The sequence below is a fragment of the Camelus bactrianus genome, chromosome 6 (genome assembly GCF_048773025.1).
Source record: "Camelus bactrianus isolate YW-2024 breed Bactrian camel chromosome 6, ASM4877302v1, whole genome shotgun sequence".
NCBI lineage: Eukaryota > Metazoa > Chordata > Mammalia > Artiodactyla > Camelidae > Camelus > Camelus bactrianus.
The window spans coordinates 11,865,471-11,884,818 of record NC_133544.1 but is presented as its reverse complement, the minus strand read 5'-3'; the positions used below and the strand labels follow the sequence as shown (position 1 = coordinate 11,884,818).

Below are 19,348 nucleotides of genomic sequence, written 5' to 3'. Positions count from 1 at the left end.
GAATGCCCTGAGGTGCCATAAGGGCTGAGCTGTCTGACTGAGGCCGACAAACTAGTTGGCAGGCTACCAACAAATCCCAGGGCCAGGGTGTGCGGACAGGACCTAGGATGAGAACTGCTGGCTAAGGGGGGCCAGATTCCAGACATATTCTTAGGTCCAGGATGTGATCTAGAAAACGTGGGCTGTGGAGAGAGGAGGGGTGAGGCCCGCATCCAGAATTCCGGCTTCTGAGGTTGCACTACAGCTGGTGTCACTGGAGGAGTGAGGGAGGGGAGCTGAGGAAGCCTGCAGTCCAGGTGGGGGTCTGAGGGGCTGTCAGCACTCGGGGGCCAGGGTGGGGCCAGCCCCGAAGGGGTGCTTGGAGGGAGACAGAACGTAGGACTTAGCACACAGGAAACTTTCAGTGGATGTCTGTGGAATGAATGAGTGAACGGAGAAGGGTAGAAAATCTGAGCACTGCAGAGCTGCCCCAGGACAGGGAGAGTCACTATAGAGGCTGCGAGTTTCAAGGGGTGACTGACCAGGTGTCAAATCCTGCAAAAGCCACACAGGACGAAGCGTGCAAGGTGGCCTGTTCAGAGGGCTGGAGGCAGCTCCTGCTGAGTGGTCAGATGCTTGGGAAAGAATGTGGAGGAGACAAGTGGAGACTCTTTAAAAAGTCTGGTGAGGAAGGAAGGAGACACAGGCAGTGGCAGAAAACCATTAGAAGAAAGATTTTTCACGTGTGAATATTTATATGCCTTCCTCCCTCCCTCCCCTCCCTCCCCTCCCCTCCCTCCATCTGATTTAAGCATCTGATCCAGGGCCCCAAGATTGAATCCCAGGTCTGGCACTTCCTAGTTGAATAGCCTTGGGAAAATCCAAAGGACCACTTTAAGCTGAGTTCCTGCCATGACGTGAATCCCACATCAGAATGGGATTCAATTTACACTAAGTTAAAATAATACAATACTGGAAAAAAGCGGTTGTAAAGAGGAAAACCTTGCTCTCCATATCCACTGACCTGGTGGCCAAGGGAGCTGTGGATTCCAGTGGCCAGTGCTGAGACGAGGACCCCAAGATGCCACAGCCTGGTCAGTGCTGCCACGCTGGGCGCTGAGGAAAACCAGGACTCCGTACTGTTCCATCTCCTTTTATTACAGCCCTGTCCGTGTGTTCCAGAAGGAATGGCTATTTCATACACAACCCAAAGCACTCCTAAAATTGACCTTAACATTCCCATTTCTTTTTCAGTATATGAAATCAAAAAGAAAAAAAAAATCTTCAAAAAAAAAAAAATCACGAGATTTAGTACATCCCAGAAAGAGCACCTTTACTAAACAACCATCAGGAAACAAAACGTGTCAGGAATCTGACCGAATACACAAAGCAGCAGGTGAGATTCCTGATAGGAAAGAATGATGCCCTAGAGAACATAAATAGATCCCCTCAAAGTACATATATTTCACATGAGTGTGTACATACATATGTAATATATTAAGAGAAATTTGGTTTCTACCATGAGAAGTTACTCAGAAATAATAAATCAGCATCTCATCTGAGACAGGGGAGGTGGGGGTGCCGCAGCCACATCACAAACTGAGCGTGCACTTCACTCACACACGCTCCCCTCTGCACACTATGTACACTTGCTGGGTGAGGGTGAGGCGTCTCTCTGCCCCTTCCCCCCAGGCCCAGGAAATCCAGTGTTTGTGGAAAAGTGAGCTAGGGACGGCAGGTGTCTGTGTGGCCCAGAGCCCACTGTGCAGAGCCCAGGAGCTGGCTGCAGTGGGGAGGCACATGCCCAGGGCCACCACCTGCCTAGAAGGTCACCTTGGCCCTGGGGTGAAGGGAAGCGCAGGGAACCCTGGTAATGGCACGGCAGCGAGCCTGGTTTTCACAGCCAGACTGCCTCTGGGTCCACCCAAGGCCATCAAGGTCTTTGTAGTTTGGCCAGGCTGGGCTTCTCCTAGGATCAAATGGCTTTTGGGAAGGGAGTAGAGTTTCCAGACCCACTAGGGCTCAGCCCTGTGAGCATGTGTGTATGAGTATGTGTGTGTGAGTGTGTGTGTGCATGCACACACACACGTGCTTTCGTGGAGGTCAACAAGTTGCAAACAAGTGTTCTACAAGGGCACGCTCAAATAGTGTCTGCGTTGGGGTCAGTTTAGTCACTGCAATTCTGAGCGTCCCCAAGCCAGAGTGGATTTGTTCAAAAGATATCAGTTGCCGGAGGCTACAGATACGGAAGACACGTTACACACCGGGAAGCGCAGTCCTCTCGGGGCTTGGCACAGTGCTCTCAGTGACAAAACAAACAGAAGAAACGCACAGGAACCCCTCTTCTCATCCTAAAACCCTCTGCCGGCACCACTGGCAGACGGGGAAGCGGCCACCATCGTCAGCAGGTCCAGTGGCTGTGAGGGTCAGGAGCCGCTGGTCCAGGAGGCGAGTCACACGCAGCCGTACTCGTACCACACCGTCTGCTGGTCCCCACCTGGCTCGGGGGACGCCGGCGTGCTCTTTGAGCTGCTCCCGCGACTGAAGTCCTCGGGGGCCCGGCTGCCATGGGGAGCCAGGTCAGGAGACCTGCCCGGACCCTTGGCAGGGAGGCCGTCACTGTGGCCCTGCCCGGGGGCCCCATCACCCTCCAAGGGGCTGAGCCCCGCCCGGACAGGGGCCACGGTGGCCACCTCCCCGGAGTGTGGGGGTGGCTGGGGCTTAGTCCGGGCAGCCGGGGCCACAGCAGGTGAGAAGTGCTGGAGCTGGGAGCTGCTGCCACCGCCAGTGGCAATGGCTGGGGACGTGGCGGACTGCTGCAGGGGAGCCAGCCTCTCCTCCTTTGGGGGAGCCAGCGAGAAGCGCCTCATGTCTGGTGGCCGGCTTCGGGGGCCAGGGCCCTGACAGGAGCTGCCAGTCTTTCCTGCAAGCGGGGTCCGCTCCCGGGCCAGGCTGTGGGAGCTGGGGGGTGTGGAGTTTGGCAGGGTGTGGCTGCCTGTTTCTCTTCCCCCCGAGGCCTCAGGACCCCCTGGCTCCTGTTTGCAGGCCTCTGGCCCGCTGGCCCGGAGAAGGTCGGCGGAGGCCAAGCTGAAGGCCCGGCTCAGGGATGTGCTGCGGCCGGCAGGCGTGTGGGAAGCTGGGGGCATCGTGGCTTGCCGGGGTCTGCCCAGAGACAGGCTCTGGGGCGGCTGGGCCTGCCTCAGGGGGGCACTGGGTGGGGCCTCGGCCTCAGCAGGTCTGAAGTTTGGCCTCACGTACTGCCCGGGCTTCAGCAGCTTCCCCTCGGAGGTGGTGATGGCCAGCTTGATGGTCGGGGCCACAAAGCTGGTAGGCATCTTGGCCCCTTCTTTCCTGGTAGGGGGACCCGGCTGGCCTCCAATGGCTGGGAGGTCACTGGCCTTTCTGAAGTAGTCACTTAGCAGGTCATCCCGGCAGCTGGGAGTGTCCTGCAGAGGAGAGAGGAAGAACTGAGTGAGGGCCAGGTGGTCCTTGGGGAGCCGTCCTCCCGCCAGGATGCTCCATGCCGCCCACACAGCCAGGACTGAGGTCTCCTGCTCAGCCTCCTTCAGGACGCAGAGCCTAATGACGTCCCCACCGCACACACTGCCCGGGTTATGATTGGGGCAGGGGCGGCCAGACACGGATCATCAGGGAGAGAACCGAGACTCCACTTAGCAGCCCCCTAACTTTACAAGCAAGAAAGCACATCCGGAGAGGAAACGACTTCCCCCAAGGCTCATCCACTTCAGGAACCATCAGGCCGCCTGTTACAATCTCTTCCCTAGTTTTCCACTGATCAGAGCAGATGCAGAAAGCTGATGGCAGAACTGGACCTCCTCCATCAGCCCACTGCGCTCAGCCACACTGCAAGGGCTTATCGTGGGCCAGGGAGGAAGAGAAACAAGACCAGCTCCTGAAAAGCCAGAACCAACCAGCCTCCGGACCCTCACTTGCCACCCAGGTCTTCCTCCTGATGTGAGAAAGGAGAGCAGCAGGCACGAGGGGGTTGGGGGGAACCAGAAAGGTCGACCATCCAGGCGAAGAGCGAGGCGGCCCAGCCCTCTAGACTGTCCGCCTCAAGTGGCTGCCCCCCACTGAGCAGCTGCTGCCCCAGCCGGGCTTCCCCTGGCCAGGGAACCAGTATTCTCTGCCACCACCCTGAGGCCAAGCTCTGTGTCCCTGCTCAGTAACTTCAGCCTTCTGCCAGCACCTCAGCCTGGAGGGGCCAAGCAGAGGTTTTCCTGAGGCTGATGCTGCAAAAAGGGGAAGGGAAGTGAGTTCATGCCGGAGATGAGAGTCAGCAGCGGAGCGGCAGCTATCAGAGCCCAGCCCGCTGTGAACTGTCGGGGGGCGTCAGCCTGCAGGACAGGTCAGCAGCTCAGGAGCCACCTGTACCTGCCAGTAACTCCTCGCCCCTGAAAACATCTGGGTGCTCAACTTGACAGAGGTGCAGCCTGCTGTTTCATGCTAGTTTGAAGCCACACTTGGGGGGGGGTGTGCAGCGAGACCCCGGGTTATCAATATGGACAGGAGCCATTCTTCGAGTGCTTCCCACGAGCCAGGCACTGCGCTACGAACCACATATGTAATCACAAAAAACTTAGTTTGATTCTGAGAGTAACTCTGTGCAAGGTTGTTTAAAGGTGTATTAAAACACCCTTTAATAGGTAAGAGAATTAAGGTTGTAGAGGTTAAACATCTAGAGCGGCAGACTGGGGATTAGAACCCACGGCTGTCTGACTCTGGAGCTGTTTTCCATGCCTCCTGGCCCCCTTCTGCGTCTTTCACATCCACCTTTGTGAGGCTACCCAGGGGCCCATCTTGTGACACCCCCGTCCCAGCAGCATCAGCACTCAGGGAGTGGAGGCATGGGGTGGGGGCATCACTGTGATGTCTCCAGGCCCACTTTGGGGAGGACGGGTGGTGCCAAGTACATGGGGCTGGTGGGGGTGAGCTCCCTGGGCAGACGGGGAGGGTGGGGGTGGCTCCCAGCTTCCAACAGTAACAGCTGCAAGATGATTTGGGTCTCGTTTAGGCTGAAAAGGGACAGGTACTGTAGGAGGTGAAGAACAGTGACTACGAGGACAGATCTGAGCTGAGGTGGGAGTATGGGGAGGAGCCCTACCCCTTGCTCAGGATGCCTCCCACCCCTGACCTCTAGCAAGGGCGAGGAAACTCACTGTGGCAGGACATCATCAGAAAAGGACTGAGCAAGAGGGCCATCCAATTGCAGGCACCCCTGATTTCTGGACTGTTTTCATTTATTCCATTAGATCAGTGCTTCTCAGTCTGTGATGCCTAGACACAGTAACAGTGAGAGCAACATCTGGGAACTCAGCAGAGATGCAAAAATCTCAGAAACCTCAGGTCCAGCCTGTGTCCTGGCAAGCCCACCAGCCAGTCCGATGCACATAGAGTTTGAGACCCACTGCATCAGATCATCAACTTCTGGAGGGCAGGTTTTTGGTCTTTCTCAGCTTGATTTCTCCAGCTTCTAGCCCAGAGCAAGTGCCTGGTACACAGACATGCAAATGAAGAGAGGGCAGGGGCCACATTTTATATTTCTGTTGGTGCCAACCAACCACAAGACCAGGCATCATGCATACTGCCAAACACACAGCAGGTGCTCAATAAATATCTCCTGAACAAGTATTTTGTATTCTCTGTGTCACTGTGGCCCATTAAGGGCAGGTCACAGAGGTACTGTGTGGCTAAAGAAAGTTCAACTGTGTTTAAGGGAAATGAGATGGAATCACTGAAGCATTAAAAAACCTTAAAAGGTCTCAATGTCAAGACAGTATATATGTCATCTGTTCAAAAACCCAATAGCTCAGAGGACTAGATCAGACAAAGTATGTAAAAGACAGACATGCAGCTTCAGAAAAGCTCAGTGGAGACACTGGGAAGGTGAGAAAGGAGGGAGGTCCCAATACAGGTGATATCTGGGGGTTGGAGCTGCAGAACAGATGTCAGCAAACCCAGCAAACCAGAGCTACGGCCCAGTTCCAGCTTGCTGCATGCACATTTTTATATGGCCTGTGAGCTAAAAATAGTTTTTATATTTTCAAATGATTGAAAAACATTTTTAAAGGAACAGTCTTTCATGACATGTGAAAAATTATACGAAATTCAAATGTCAACGTCCATGAGCAAAGTTTATAGGAATAGGGCCATTAACGTTCATTGACAGACGGTCTGTGGCTACTTTCCTGCTAACACGGCAGAGCTGAATATCTGCAAGAGACTGTCTGGCCTGGAAAGCCTAAAATATTTATTATTTGGCCCTTTAAAGGAGAAACTCAATGATCTCTGCCAGTGACTGCTCAGGAGAAGTGGGTATTCAGAGCTCTGCCACAAAACTGAGTGTGAGATCCCAGCCCTGTGAGTGGGGTGCTGGCCATATCTTCTCTAGAGAATCTCCCAGTAGTGGGCATCACCAACCCCACCCCCTAGGCTGGCACCAACTTCTGTGCTCTCCTTTCACAGATGGAGAAAACAGCCTCCGAGGTCTGGGGCAGGCTGCCAGCACCTGGGGGTTTGCTGGCCAGCGGGTATCCTCCCCATCCAAGCAGCCCTGCATCTAGGCCACCCCCGCCCCACCCTTCTGTGACTCTGCTATCATGGTTTCTGCCTACAGTCCTGATTCCGGGAGAGAAGGAGGAAAGAGGGACCCGCTGCATCCAAGCCCTGGGCCACTCACGGGTGAGGGGGAGCCCCGGTTGCTTTCCTCCAGGAACTCCTCCAGGGTGACCATCTCACTGCTCGGGGAGGTGGAGCACGGCCGCACCCCGGCGGCGTGGGGCTGGGCCACGCCCCGCTTCTGGACGCCCTCCTGGGGGAGAGGCCCATTCCGGGGTGGGGGGTACTCATGGCGTCCAAGGGCGGGGCGCCCCGGGGTGCTGGCATCCCGTGGTGGAGGGGCCGTGTCCCTGCTGGGGATCAGGTCTTCGCTGCTGAAGCTCTCGGACCTGCCGTGGAGCTGGTCGGAGGAGCCTGGGGTCAGGGCGGGTGACATAGAGGAACACGCGTCAGTCTTCCTGTCTCTCTCGCCTGCCTCCAGTGGACTCACTCCAGAGAGGACCCTGCTGGAGAACCCAGGGCGTACTTCTCCCAGGCAGGGATTTTGGATGTTAAGGATACTCTGGAACACTTAGAACTCAGAAAAAAATAATTCGAGACAAAAATGGAAAGCTTCTACTGAAGTTTAAATTATTAATAGCTGTAAGGCACCAAACTCAGCTCTCATCCATTCATATATTTAAAGGTTTATATGGCACCTGTGACATGATAGGTGTTCTTTAGGGGCTGGCCATGTGGATGTTAAGAAGTAAAAAAATCTTGGGGTATAAGTCAGTGGTAAGTGCATGCCTAGCATACACGAGGCCCTGGGTTCAATTCTCAGTTCCTCCATTAAAACAAACAAACAAAGCTAATTACCATCCTCTCCCAAAACCCTAAAAAATAAATAAAAATATTTTCTAAAAAAAAAAAAAAGTAAAAAAATCTGTGTAAGAGTTTATAGTCTTGGGACAACAAACACATTCTCTTCAGTTGTACAGGGAACATTCATTAAGAAAGACCATAAAATTAACTTTAAAAGACTTAAAAGAATCAAAGCCATCCACCATGATATCCAAGCACAGTGGAATGGAACTACTGTAACTGTCCCCATTCCAAAGATGAAGTAACTCAGATTCAGAGGATGGGTGACTCGCTTGGGTGCCCAGAGCTGGTCAGTGGGGGTGAAGGGATCGGAACCCAAATCCATTCAAACTCTGGGCCTTCGCTTGAAACCATGTGACATGGCCTAGGAATGCAGGGGGAGGGTGCACGGAAAATCTTGGTAGATGTTTTTTAAATTATAAATATCATCTAAGCCCAGAGCCAAAGATCCACATACACTGAAAAGTGCCCAGAGGGAAAGGCCAGCTTACCTTTCAGGTTAAGGGGTGAGCTGTCGCTGGATGCATTTCTACTGCTCTCCAAGCTCCCCGGCCGGGACACTGAAAAGAAACGCCAACGTTTAACCTAAAGGCAGATGACCAGGTCTGTCCTGGACCAAACTATCTAATCTGAGAAAACTTATGGAACAAGATAGCTCTGTGTGGTCGGAAGGACGGGCTTGGGGATCCTCCGTGCGCTCCCACAAGGAAGTCTAGCTCCACCGAGGGCTAGGCGCAGTAGACCATCCGGAAATGGCAACTTGTCGTAGTTTTAATTAGGTCTAGGGCTGTGGCTTAAAACAATTTTGTTAATGAAGGACATCTCACGCAGAACTAAAAAAGCAGCAAAAAAAATAAAGAATAAAGGCTGCTCTGGGCGAGCCAAGGGTTGGGTTTGGGGTGCCCACCTTTATTGCTGCACAGCACTTTCTGGAACATGCATGAAAATCCCCTGCCTAGACCACAACAGTGCAGCTTGGAGCGGGCAGGAGCTAAGAAATGGCGGTATGTGCACACACGTGTGTGTGCATCTGTGTGAGGGAGCGTGTGCCTGTGTGCAGGGCGGCTTCGGTCCCATGCACCTGGGAGTGGGAGCTGGGACCCTCAAGAGGGGAGGGGGTATTTCCCCTGGATGTTCGCTGTCCTTCAGCTCATCTGTCTCAACTTCACACCTGTCCCAAAGGGAAAAATCGACCTTTATGGTGATAAGTGCTAGACGGAACCAGTCCTCCTGGCTGCTGTGTGTGCCTCAGCGTGTTTGTGGAGGTTCCAGGGCGGGTGGCCCCCTTTCTCCTGCAAAGGGCAGGCTGTGCCTTTAAGGCCTCCCAGCCCACATCTCCCAGGTCCCTCCTCCAGCAGCTCTCAGCCTCACAGCCCTTCTCGGCCTGCCCCTGCCCTGTATCAGTGTTTGTCTTGCTGGACCAAGAAACCCTGGGGGACAGGGGCTGTGTTTTTGTCATCTCTGCATCCTCCCAGCACACAGCTGGTGTTGAGCTGGCTGCACTGAGAACTGAAGACACACTGCTTCCCACCTTCCCCTCCGAGGAAATTTGCTCTTGTTTTACTGGGTCTTTAGGGCACCCAATTCCCAAGTGCTGGTGTGTTCTCTGCAAATAGCAGGCATCTGGAAAACACTTGCTAGCAAACAGGGCTTGGGGATGAGCCAAAAAACACATGGTTTTTGTGCACAGTAATAAAAGCTGAGTAAGTCTTCTCTTTGAGAAGGGAATATTTGAAATAAAAAAAATGCACATCTCTCTTTAAAAAGGAAATAAAGAATAAAGTTTCACTAAAAGAAACTTGTGATACAAATCAATGGGAGTTTATCCAAGCATTGCCTCAAAACCCCTGTTTTCCTTCTTTCTCCTGATAAGAGAAGCTCAAGGAATCAGAATACTTAGGAAGAAAACCCTCTGGTCAGCTGGCAAGCATCAATCTGGCTATTCAGGTTCACCAAATGTTGCAAGAGAGTCCTCCTACTGGTATTATCTGCCACTCAGTGTAAAGATAAAAGGGCCCCCTTGTGTCAAACTGTTTCATCACGGAGCCCATCTTTACTCATATAAATTATAAATGTCTGTATTTATAGTATAGAACTTTTAAGACGATGGATAGGGTAGGACGTAATGTTCCTACACTTATTAATCACTTCAGAAGTAAATTGATTAAATGTAAACTTTGAATTTTTTTAAAAAAGAATTATCTCCCCACTCTCCTAGGATTTTTGTTTTTCAAAGATTAAAATTAAAAAAAAAACCCAAAACCAAAAACCCAAACCCAAAGCAGCAGCTTTTAATTTGAGAAGATTGTTATAATTCACAGTTTCCCTTCTGTAGAAATTTACAATATGCCTAAATCAAATGGCAAGTGCTTCTAACAATTTCTAAGACTAAATATAACTTACTCTGGGCAACTAAAGTCCTGAAATCAAGGCTTTCTGTGTGGGTCGCCAGAACTTCCTGGTGAACATTAAAGCAAGGGAATTATGAAAAGACACATGCACCCCAATGTTCACAGCAGCACTATTTACAATAGCCAAGACACAGGAACAACCTAAATGTCCATCAACATCAATGACTGGATAAAGAAGTTGTGGTATAGATATGGAATACTACTCAGCTCTAAAAAAGAAGGAAGTAATGCCATCTGCAGCAACATGGATAGACCTAGAGGTTATATTAAGTGAAGCAAGTCCGACAGAGAAAGACAAATATATGATGTCATTTATATGTGGAATCTGAAAAAAAATACAAATTTTATTTACAAACCAGAAATAGACTCTCAGACACAGAAAACAAACTGTGGTTACCAGGGGGGGAAAGGGTAGAGGAAGGGTAGATTAGGAGTTTGGGATTAACAGATACATATTACTACATATAAAACAGATAAACAACAAGGACCTACCATATAGCACAGGGAACAATATTCAATTCTTGTAATGAGCCATAATGAAAAAGAAACTGAAAAAATATATAACTGAATTGATATGCTGTATACCTGAAACTAACACTGTAAGTAGACTACACTTCAATAAAAAAAAAAAAAAGTAATGGGAATTAGCCTCCAGAAGTGGGACACTTGATAGGTAGTGACTTCCCCGTCATTGGAGGTGTATAAGCAGAAGCCACATGCTCAGGCCCCTGGGGAGGGCAAGGAAGGGGCCTGGAGGAACTGTGAGGCCCCCTTCCCACACCACCACCACATTCATTTCCTTCCTGTGCTGGACTTCCATACAGGACTTAGCCTGAAGGGAAAGCACTGTGGTTGAGAACAAGTCTGAGAAGCCGGGCGGGAGGACTCATGGCACTGACCACTCACCGTACTGCCTGTGGTGAGCAAACTCAAGTTCCAGGGACGGCTCGCAGAGGCTGTCGTCTGAATTACAGCCTGTGGTGAAAAGAAAAGAGTCAGGGGTCCCGGAACATCCTCAGGGAAACTCAGGCCCTCTGCCAGGCAGCCACCTCTGAACCTTGCCTGAGTCGCAGCAGCGTCCAGCTCTTGGGGACGTGGACCGTGCCTCCTCCATCCATCCCCCTACTCCTCCTGCTGGCACAGCCCTCACACTCCCGACTCCTATTCGATTTAACTTTAAATCACACTTCCGCCTGTGCAGTGACTGGGACTTGAAGATTAAAGCAGCGTTTTGGCTTACGGACAACACAGCAAGTGCGGCTGGATATTCGGTAGCCTGGGGAGCCCCTCCCAACCTCAAAGGCCAGGCTGTGCCAGCAGCTCCCCTCCAGGGGCCACACTGTCTTCAGGTGGCAGGAGGAAGGAAAAGGAAATGCTCCCCCACCTGGGGGGCAGGCCAACACACTGGAGGCCGCCCCGCCCTGCCTGCAGCTTCTAACCAGAAACAGACCTGGAACCCACAGGCCGCCTGGCAGCTGCCCTTCCCCTGAGAAGGGCTCACACGCCCGAGGCCTGCTAGTTTCTCTCTGACAGCACACCCTGGGTCCCCTCCAAAGTGAAAAGAGGGTTCTATGCCTCCAATTCCTATTATAAAAATTCTGGTAGGGAGACGGGCCCAAACTTAAGTATGATCTAACTGCTTCCTCTGCAGGTGAGTTTTGTCCCCCTTAGGAGATGAGGACACGACAACCCTTTTCTATTTTTTTTTTTTTTAAACTCACTGAAGGCAGGAGAATATGACTTTTAGTATTCTCCCCTGATGCCTGACTCAAAGTAGTGGCTTAATTAAAACTTGCTGCTTGGATTACAACAGTACAGTATGGCTAGTGACATGTAGGTTATTGGTCATTAAACCTGGCTAATTATCATAATTTTTGGAAAACTCTTTAAAAATATGGATTCTTATTTAGGAAAAATACATATTTGTCTTTTGATCCAGCAATGCTATTTCTAGGAATCAACTCTGAAGACTGGTTGACTGCATAAACTGTAATACCACCATTTGAATTATTATGCACCTATAAAGAGTGAGAAAGATCTCCATGACATATGGCTAAATGAAGAAAAAAAATCAAGGTGCACATATTTTGTTTATTTTTGCCAAAAGAAACAGTGAAAGTATAAATAAGGAACTAAAATAAAAATGGTTATCCACAGGGTGATTCTGGAATGTAAGGTGGGGGAAAGAGATGTGAGACTTAGAAATCTCAGGATGCCTTTTAACATAGTTTAGCTTTAAAATCATGTAAATATTTAATGTATTAAAAACAATTTTAAAAGAAAACTAAGCAGGAGGACATAGTATGCACAAGGTCCTGGGTTCAATCCCCAGTACCTCCTCTAAAAATCAATAAATCTAATTACCTACCTCCCCCCAATTTAAAACATTAAAAAAAACCCCTAAAACTGAAAGCAGATGCACATAAACCTTACTGTATATCAAAGTGCTAACATAATCATACAGAGAAAAAATTCCAGTGAATTTCGATGGTGCATCCTTAGTGAGATATAATCTGAGAACTAAAAGAGCCACGAAGAAAATGCAAACATCACTTAGTGATTTTATTAGTAGTAATATTGGTATTATACTTTTTAAACCATTATTGCATATTTTCAGGAAAATTAAGTGACTGTTTCAGGAGACAAGACTTTTGTGTAAAAAAAGGACAAATAAGAAATCAAAGAAATATCTCTGTAGCATTACATTGGAATTGGAAATATTGATATGAACTCATAATATCTACGTGTCCTAGCTTTACTGAAAGGGTCTAGAAGTAATGACAACTCTGTAGTGCCCAGATCTTGATTATTCAATTCTACTCTAAATGGGACTAGATTTACTTTAAAAAAAGCTGATTCTAAGGGAGGGTTTCCATTTTGAAGATGGTGATATGGCCACCGCCAATGACTGCCCGGAGTGTGAGAACTGGGCAGCCAGGGAATCGCCGTGGGCAGTGCTGGGCTTATGGTGCTGACGGACCCCTGTGCAGGCTCTGCAGGCGGATGAATGGCCAGTGATGGTTCTAGATCTGGGCTCCAGTTCAAGGATGGGATCCAGGCTGAGACAGCCCGTGGGTTGGTCTGGAGGGCTGGACCTTGAGCCACATAGACCACAGGAACACTGAGGGGGAGATGGTGTTCCCAGCTCTTCCCCAAGACCAGGCAGGGCTTCTGCACCCGAGCCCAGGAAACCAGGGAGACTGGTGACTGGACGAGACACCCTTGCCACGCCGGGCTCACAGCACGTCTGTCTCAGCCAGCACAGGGCACAGTTCCCTTGACATCCAGCAGTAAGTGACGGCACTCGCAGTGTCTGGCCAGCAGTGGAGAAAGACTGTCTGCCCTGTGCCTACTCAACACATCCTCTCCCCAGGGGTGTTTCCTACTTGTAAGCAACCAGGACAGGGCAGGGACCCGCCTATCTTTGCTTTGCTTATGAAACCAAGGTTGTGCACACTCCTGATTTCAAGAGCTGAGTGGGTGGTATTATTATTAAAAATAATAACCACTTCTTGTTCTCCGATTTCTAACACCCCAGGGCAATCACTTGCAACAATTTCAGCTGCTGCTTTGAATTATTATCTAATTTCTAAATTATCAGCAGAATGTCTTTTTTAGTTTTAAGCTTTATCTTTTCTGTTTGCTTATTTTAAACTTCCAAGGGCTCCTCCCTTGCTCTTTCTGTAGCATTGGTTCTTGCTTCACGGGTATGACAGCTCTTTTCATCCCTGGCTGTATCAATGATGGGCATCGTAAAGCTTTCATCTCCATGCTGACATCTGTTTACCCTGATGTCTCCCACACTGGTGTCAGCCTCTGCTCTCAGATGCTCTCCTGGGGTGTCCGTGGGCTTCACCTGGCAGGATGTGACTGAGACCTTCAGTTTGTGAATCCTTCCCCCAGTCCCTTTGTTTTCCATTTGGGACACTTGCCTTCAGCTCTGTTAATCTACCTCCCGTTCAGAGAGCCTCTCGTGTCTCCTCCCCAGAGAATAAATCTCCAGACTTCTACCAAGGTGAGCTGAGGGAGGGAGGGTGCCTGCTTTTAGCCCAACTCTGGCTCATCTCTTTTCGGGAGCTGCTTGGTGCCACCAGTTCCCGAACTGGTGGTGGCAGTGGGTCCTGGGGCTTTCCCACTCGTGGCTTAGGGTCATGCCTCTAAGGCGAAGTTACCTGCCCAGAGTCACCCACCCAGCTAGTAGGCAGTGTGAGGTCTGAACCTGTGTCTTTATGATGCCAGAGCCTGTCCACAGCTCACCCACTCTGCTCACCTCCTCTCAGCCTGAGACTCACCTGCCCCTGAGAGCCTGAGGTCTTTAGGAAGGACCCTGGGCCCCAGCTGCTCAGCTTTCTTGGTTCTTGAGGGGCCCACAACTCACCTTTGGTGCGGCCTGGGTGCCGGGAGATGGGGGTGGAACTGGAAGGGGTGGTAGTGACGGCTGAGGTCGAACAGGGCCGGGGGCCCAGCTCCAAGGGCCAGGACTTCACGGCCAGGTCAGCGGAAGCGTCCTTGCGGTCAAGGCTGCCTCTGTGCGGGGAACCCCGCTTTGGCTTTAGGTCCCCAGGACCTGGGGCAGAGAAGGACACTGAGAAACGGGGCTGCAGAATCCTGTGCTCAGGCTGGGCTACACACAGAGGCCAAGAAGCAGGGGCAGCAGGGCACGCAGACCACAGGGACCAAAGCTGAGCTGCCACCTCCCCGGCAGTGGTTTAAACAGGAGGCCCCGGCTACAGGCCTGTGCCAGAGGCCCCGAGAAGCTGGCCCCGGCTCCAGTGACGGGCCACACTGCAAGCCCTGAAACCCTGGGAGAAAATAAAGAACTCAGGAGGACAAGCAAAGTGTTGGTGAAAGTCCAACATGTTAACTATAAGGCACACCCACTACAGAACACTGGGTGTAACTCAATGCTGATTTTAAAAAATCCTGACAGATATCTGCTCAGGCTCATATCGGACCTGTGTGCATCCTTCCAACTGACTTCACTTACAATCCAAGAAAAAAGTTTACTGTCACCTTAACAATATGGGAACAAGTCTTTAATCTGCATGATGAGGCTGACTGCAAGAAGGATTTTTACTGTGTATTTTGTGCTCTTCTGCAGTGTCTAAATTTTTGACTATGAGGACATATTCTTGTCAATGTTAAATAAAATCTTATATAAAAACGTTAAAAAAAAAAAGCCCCTACCTTTCCAACTACCTAGTGGTAGGAAAGGGAATGGACTCTCCAAACACAAGACAAAAATTAATGCAGTTGGAATTCCTACTAGCATTAAGATAATGCTGGGTTTTTTTAAATTTTTTTTTTTTGGCGGGAGTAATTATCTAATTACAATCAATCAATCAATCTATCTATCTATTTATTTAATGGAGATACTGGGGATTGAACCCAGGACCTCACACATGCTAGGCATGCGCTTTACCACTGAGCTCTACCCTCCCCCCTGACAATGCTGTTCTGTGTACTGCCTCAGTCCAGGCACCCCAAGGGCTGCAGGCCCACTACCAAGATCTCAGCCCCTCTCCACACTCTCCCACAGACCTGATCCCACCTGCCCCTCAGCCACTCAAAGTCTGGACCCTCTGTGAAATTTTAAGCACCCAAATCTTATGACTTGAAATCAAGGTAAAATTTGGATGTTGAAAGATAACCTTGATGAGAAGCAAGATTCAAGTCTGGTGGAATGGGGGGGACAGACATCCAACAGGTGGAGTTAAAATGAGGAGCAGAGGGGAGGCGGAGATGACCAGTTAGCACGAATAGCGGAGAAACAGCACTGTTCCAGCGGCATGCTCAGGGGACAGGGGCCTGGAGGGCCAGGACCATGGCAGCCCAGGGTTCCCACGGTGGGGTAGGTGAGCTGAAGTCAGTGCCACGTCAGCCGACTTCAACATGTTAACACTTACGTATTTATTGTTATGGTTACCTTGTTTTTATGGTACTGGCTTTCCACTTACAGTACAGGTGTTAATCTTTCCTTTTGAAATAAATTTAAGTGCACACAGTGAGTCAATACAAGGAAAAATATGTAAGCGATCATACAGGTGATACGGCAAAAATCATGGAGATGGTACAAGAATGATTAAAGACAGAAAAAACTGCAGTAGCTAAAGGCCTCTATCGACCAGCCTTTCCCCCACTGTGGGCATGACTGGGGTGCTGATGTTCTTTCCATCCACTGCTGTTTTAACTTCAGCATCCGAGATGTCAGAGAACTACAGCACAGTCATAAAACTCCTCTCTGGGCTGAACTCTGGCTGAGCAGCATCAACGCAATTATTCAAAATGCCTGAACGGAGCAATAAATCCTTCAAAACACAGAACACCTCTGAAAAGGGCCTCAATGGCAAAAGCCAAGAATTCAGGGCTTTGACAAAGAAAGAGGAGGAAAGGGCAGCAGTTTTAAATTTAGCTGCTCAAAAATAAGTCTAAAAATAAAAAAAAAACCTCACTTGACAGAGGCTGTACATCTTAGGAAGCATAGCGACAACTGACCAGTTCTGCTTTACACACGGGCATGACATAAGCCTGCAGGCGCGAGACAGAGGGGCCAGCACACGGCCACTGGACTTACTTAGCACGGACAACCTGGCCCAAGGGCCTGTGCACGGATGTCCCGAGGCTCCCCTACAACTGTGCTGCGCTGGAGAAACGGTCCAGAGGGTGTGACAACTCATCTTCTCTTTTGAAATCAGAATCCACGCTGGCTACTTTAGGTCTGGCTTGGAATTGGGGTCAGGAAGAGGGGTCCACTCTGGGTCATCTGGCCTTTAGGTACTGTTTTTTTTGTTTGTTTGTTTGAATTTCAGAAATGAAGGAGGATACACGATGAAGACACATGATAAAGGAAAAGGATTAGAAATCTCCAATTTCTGAAAAAGGGAGAGGCTCATTAGGAGAGGATGGGATGTCAGAGGAAGACCAGAACCGCAGGCGTTTAGACAGAGCCGGGTGGGCCGTCGGAGACTTGTCTTTGTCCTTGCTTTTGCTTCTCAAAAAGGGACTCTTTTTGCGCTGAGCTGCTAAACCGTTATCCCCCGGATAACCCAGGTGAGGAAGGAAAAAAAAAAAGCAAATAAATGAAATGAATAACAACAAATGGCTCTAAATTAGCTCAATGTACTTAGGGAATGAGAATCCTGTCCAGCCCAGGAAAGACGGAAACAATATCCATGACAAGATGGGAGTCAGGCCTCCGTGAATTATTTATGCTCTGCCTCAATTTAATTAATTTAGTGGCATCTCAGTGCCAATGCTTTACTTACTCAACATGTGAGCAGAATTACATATTGCTCATGGAGCCAAGGGCTTAGATTATTTTTCAATTTCAATGTGTTAAATTATTGAATAAGAATGCTTATTAATTTAGAACCCAGCTTCTCTTACTCATCCATTTTAATGACCGGCTCCCTGACAATTTGGCCCACTCGCTACTCTTATTCCTGTTCAGAGATCTTGCAAATAATAGGTCTCTGGCCTGCTGTAATTAAACAGTCTACCTGAAGTACTCACTAATAATTCTTGTACATCTGAAATAACATCTTTCAGTAGGATGAGTTTAAAAACAATGAAAATATCTTTTTCATACCCCAAACCCCTCAACACCAAGAATTATATCCTGTTAGATCTCTTATGCATTCTCTATTTCATGACCTTTAAATTAGAGTATTATCAGAGCAGACAACTGGTCTAACTTTTTGAACATATACAGAAACATAATTGATGTATCCAACTTCTGACTTAGAATTCAGTTTGATACTAGAATCTCCATTATTTCCTCCTCCACAGCACCACCTGCTGGCCATTGCTCACACCACAGGATAAGGGACCCACTTTATGCGATGCTGCGGCCCCTGGTTAAGCAGCGTGTCTGCTCAGCTTTAACTGCAGGCTGTGCACGTGATGGTGAAGTGCTCAGGCACCAATGTCAACAGACCTGTGTCTGAATCCCAGTTCTACCAGTTATTACATGAGTGGGTAGTTTCACAGTGTCAAGCTTCACTCGATCAGCTCTAAAAAAGGGATGATTAATGATGCCGACCTCACAGGGTAGTCAGGATTACACGAGACAAAGTAAATCAGCTAAAAAGGTACTGAGCCTAAAGGAGGCACTCGATGTGTGGCTACTGTTATGAATAATAATCACCACTGACTCGCTCATTCATGACTGGTGCAAGCATTGTTTTCCTCTGAAAGTTTTCCTAACTCAATTAGGTTGACTATAGTTAACTAAGCCAACTTTAATACAAGTTGATGTGGTAGATATCAAAAAATTTAAACAGCCAATGTGAAAACCTGTGGCCACAGAACCCCTCTAGGTAAAAACAAATGTTAAGTTTCATTATCATTTACCTGCACAAGAGCCTTTTTGCCTAGTCTGCTCCCCTGTGCAGAATGGGGGTGCCAGCATCTGTCCCCAAACAATGTGCGTTTGAATACACATTTTCTTTCATGCATGTGGAAGTGACACAACAGCACCTGAAGTGGTGAGTGTCACCTTCCAAAAGGCTTGTCCACATGCCACACTCAGAGGGCGGCTTGTCACAGGCCCTCAGCACTATAATGTCAGCCCTGACCCAGGGGTGCAAAGGTCTCAGGCATAGGTCTGATCTTTGAGAAGTCCTCGTGTCTTTCATTAAGATTTAAATTATTCCGGGTGCAGGTTTGGCATAAACAATCCATGAACTGATATTTAAAAGCAAGTGTGGAAATTTAATGATGTTTAAGGTAACTGCTGTGTTTAATCGATTCTAAGCTGTACATTTCCCCCCATATCTGAGCACCTCTGAAATCAGGATGCAGCTCCAACAGTATGTGATAGTCACCACCGGGGCCAGATGGAACCATGACAAAACTGCCACATCCACAACCAGTGTATTTTGCTCATATTTCCTTTTACGTATATGCATAAAAATTTGTCTAATTAAGTCTTTTACAAGAGCTCTTCAACAAGAGTATAATAAAAACTCTTAAGTGGTAAGGCACTGCATCGTTTGACTGCCAGAGCTGTATAAAATAATTTTACAGCTTGTAATGGATAGCCTCTTAGATTGGATGAAATAAAGCACATTCAACTAGAAATCCACTTCAGAATCACTGGCAAACTGCAAATGACAGCCCTCGTGAAAAGGTGAGCCAGGCCCCCTGGCTGGTAGGACTTCAGGTCAGACTGGAGAAGAAAACCTGCCTTTCCAAGTGATAAGATTAGAGCCACACTCGAACTTGTTGAAGACTAAACATATGCACATTCCGCGTTAACTGCGCCTGGGATCTCCCTACAGAAATAGCTTACTCTAAATCTCTGACACATGCAAGGAAATCCTCAAACATATGCTACTGAGCTGGTCTCTAGTGCCTGCGTGGTGATCAGCTGGTTTGAGCCCCTCCTACACGCTACATGAGTAGTGATGTAAAATTGGTCTGACTTGTTAACAAACCTACAGAGGCAGATGTGAGTGTCCACAGCACCCCCGCCTCATGCTGCTACACACGTGTGCACATCCACACGCAGTCTC

At 49.0% G+C, this 19,348-nt stretch overlaps 1 protein-coding gene across 9 annotated transcripts in view; it reads right to left on the bottom strand.

The window, feature by feature from the left end:
- Positions 1-1,116: 1,116 nt before the first annotated feature.
- CCDC88C (coiled-coil domain containing 88C) overlaps positions 1,117-19,348 on the bottom strand; it is a 122,044-nt gene continuing 103,812 nt past the window's right edge. For 7 of the 9 annotated variants that reach the window (XM_074365129.1, XM_074365130.1, XM_074365132.1 and 4 more), the window contains 5 exons: positions 14,212-14,400; positions 10,740-10,808; positions 7,914-7,982; positions 6,680-6,972; positions 1,117-3,425 (listed from right to left, as the gene is read on the bottom strand). In XM_074365129.1, the coding sequence (XP_074221230.1) occupies positions 2,433-3,425; positions 6,680-6,972; positions 7,914-7,982; positions 10,740-10,808; positions 14,212-14,400 (1,613 nt within the window). In that variant the 3' untranslated portion in view covers positions 1,117-2,432. Of the gene's footprint in view, positions 3,426-6,679; positions 6,973-7,913; positions 7,983-10,739; positions 10,809-14,211; positions 14,401-16,511; positions 16,856-19,348 lie in introns of those variants that run through there. The other 2 variants (XM_074365136.1, XM_074365137.1) reach the window with 2 other exon arrangements.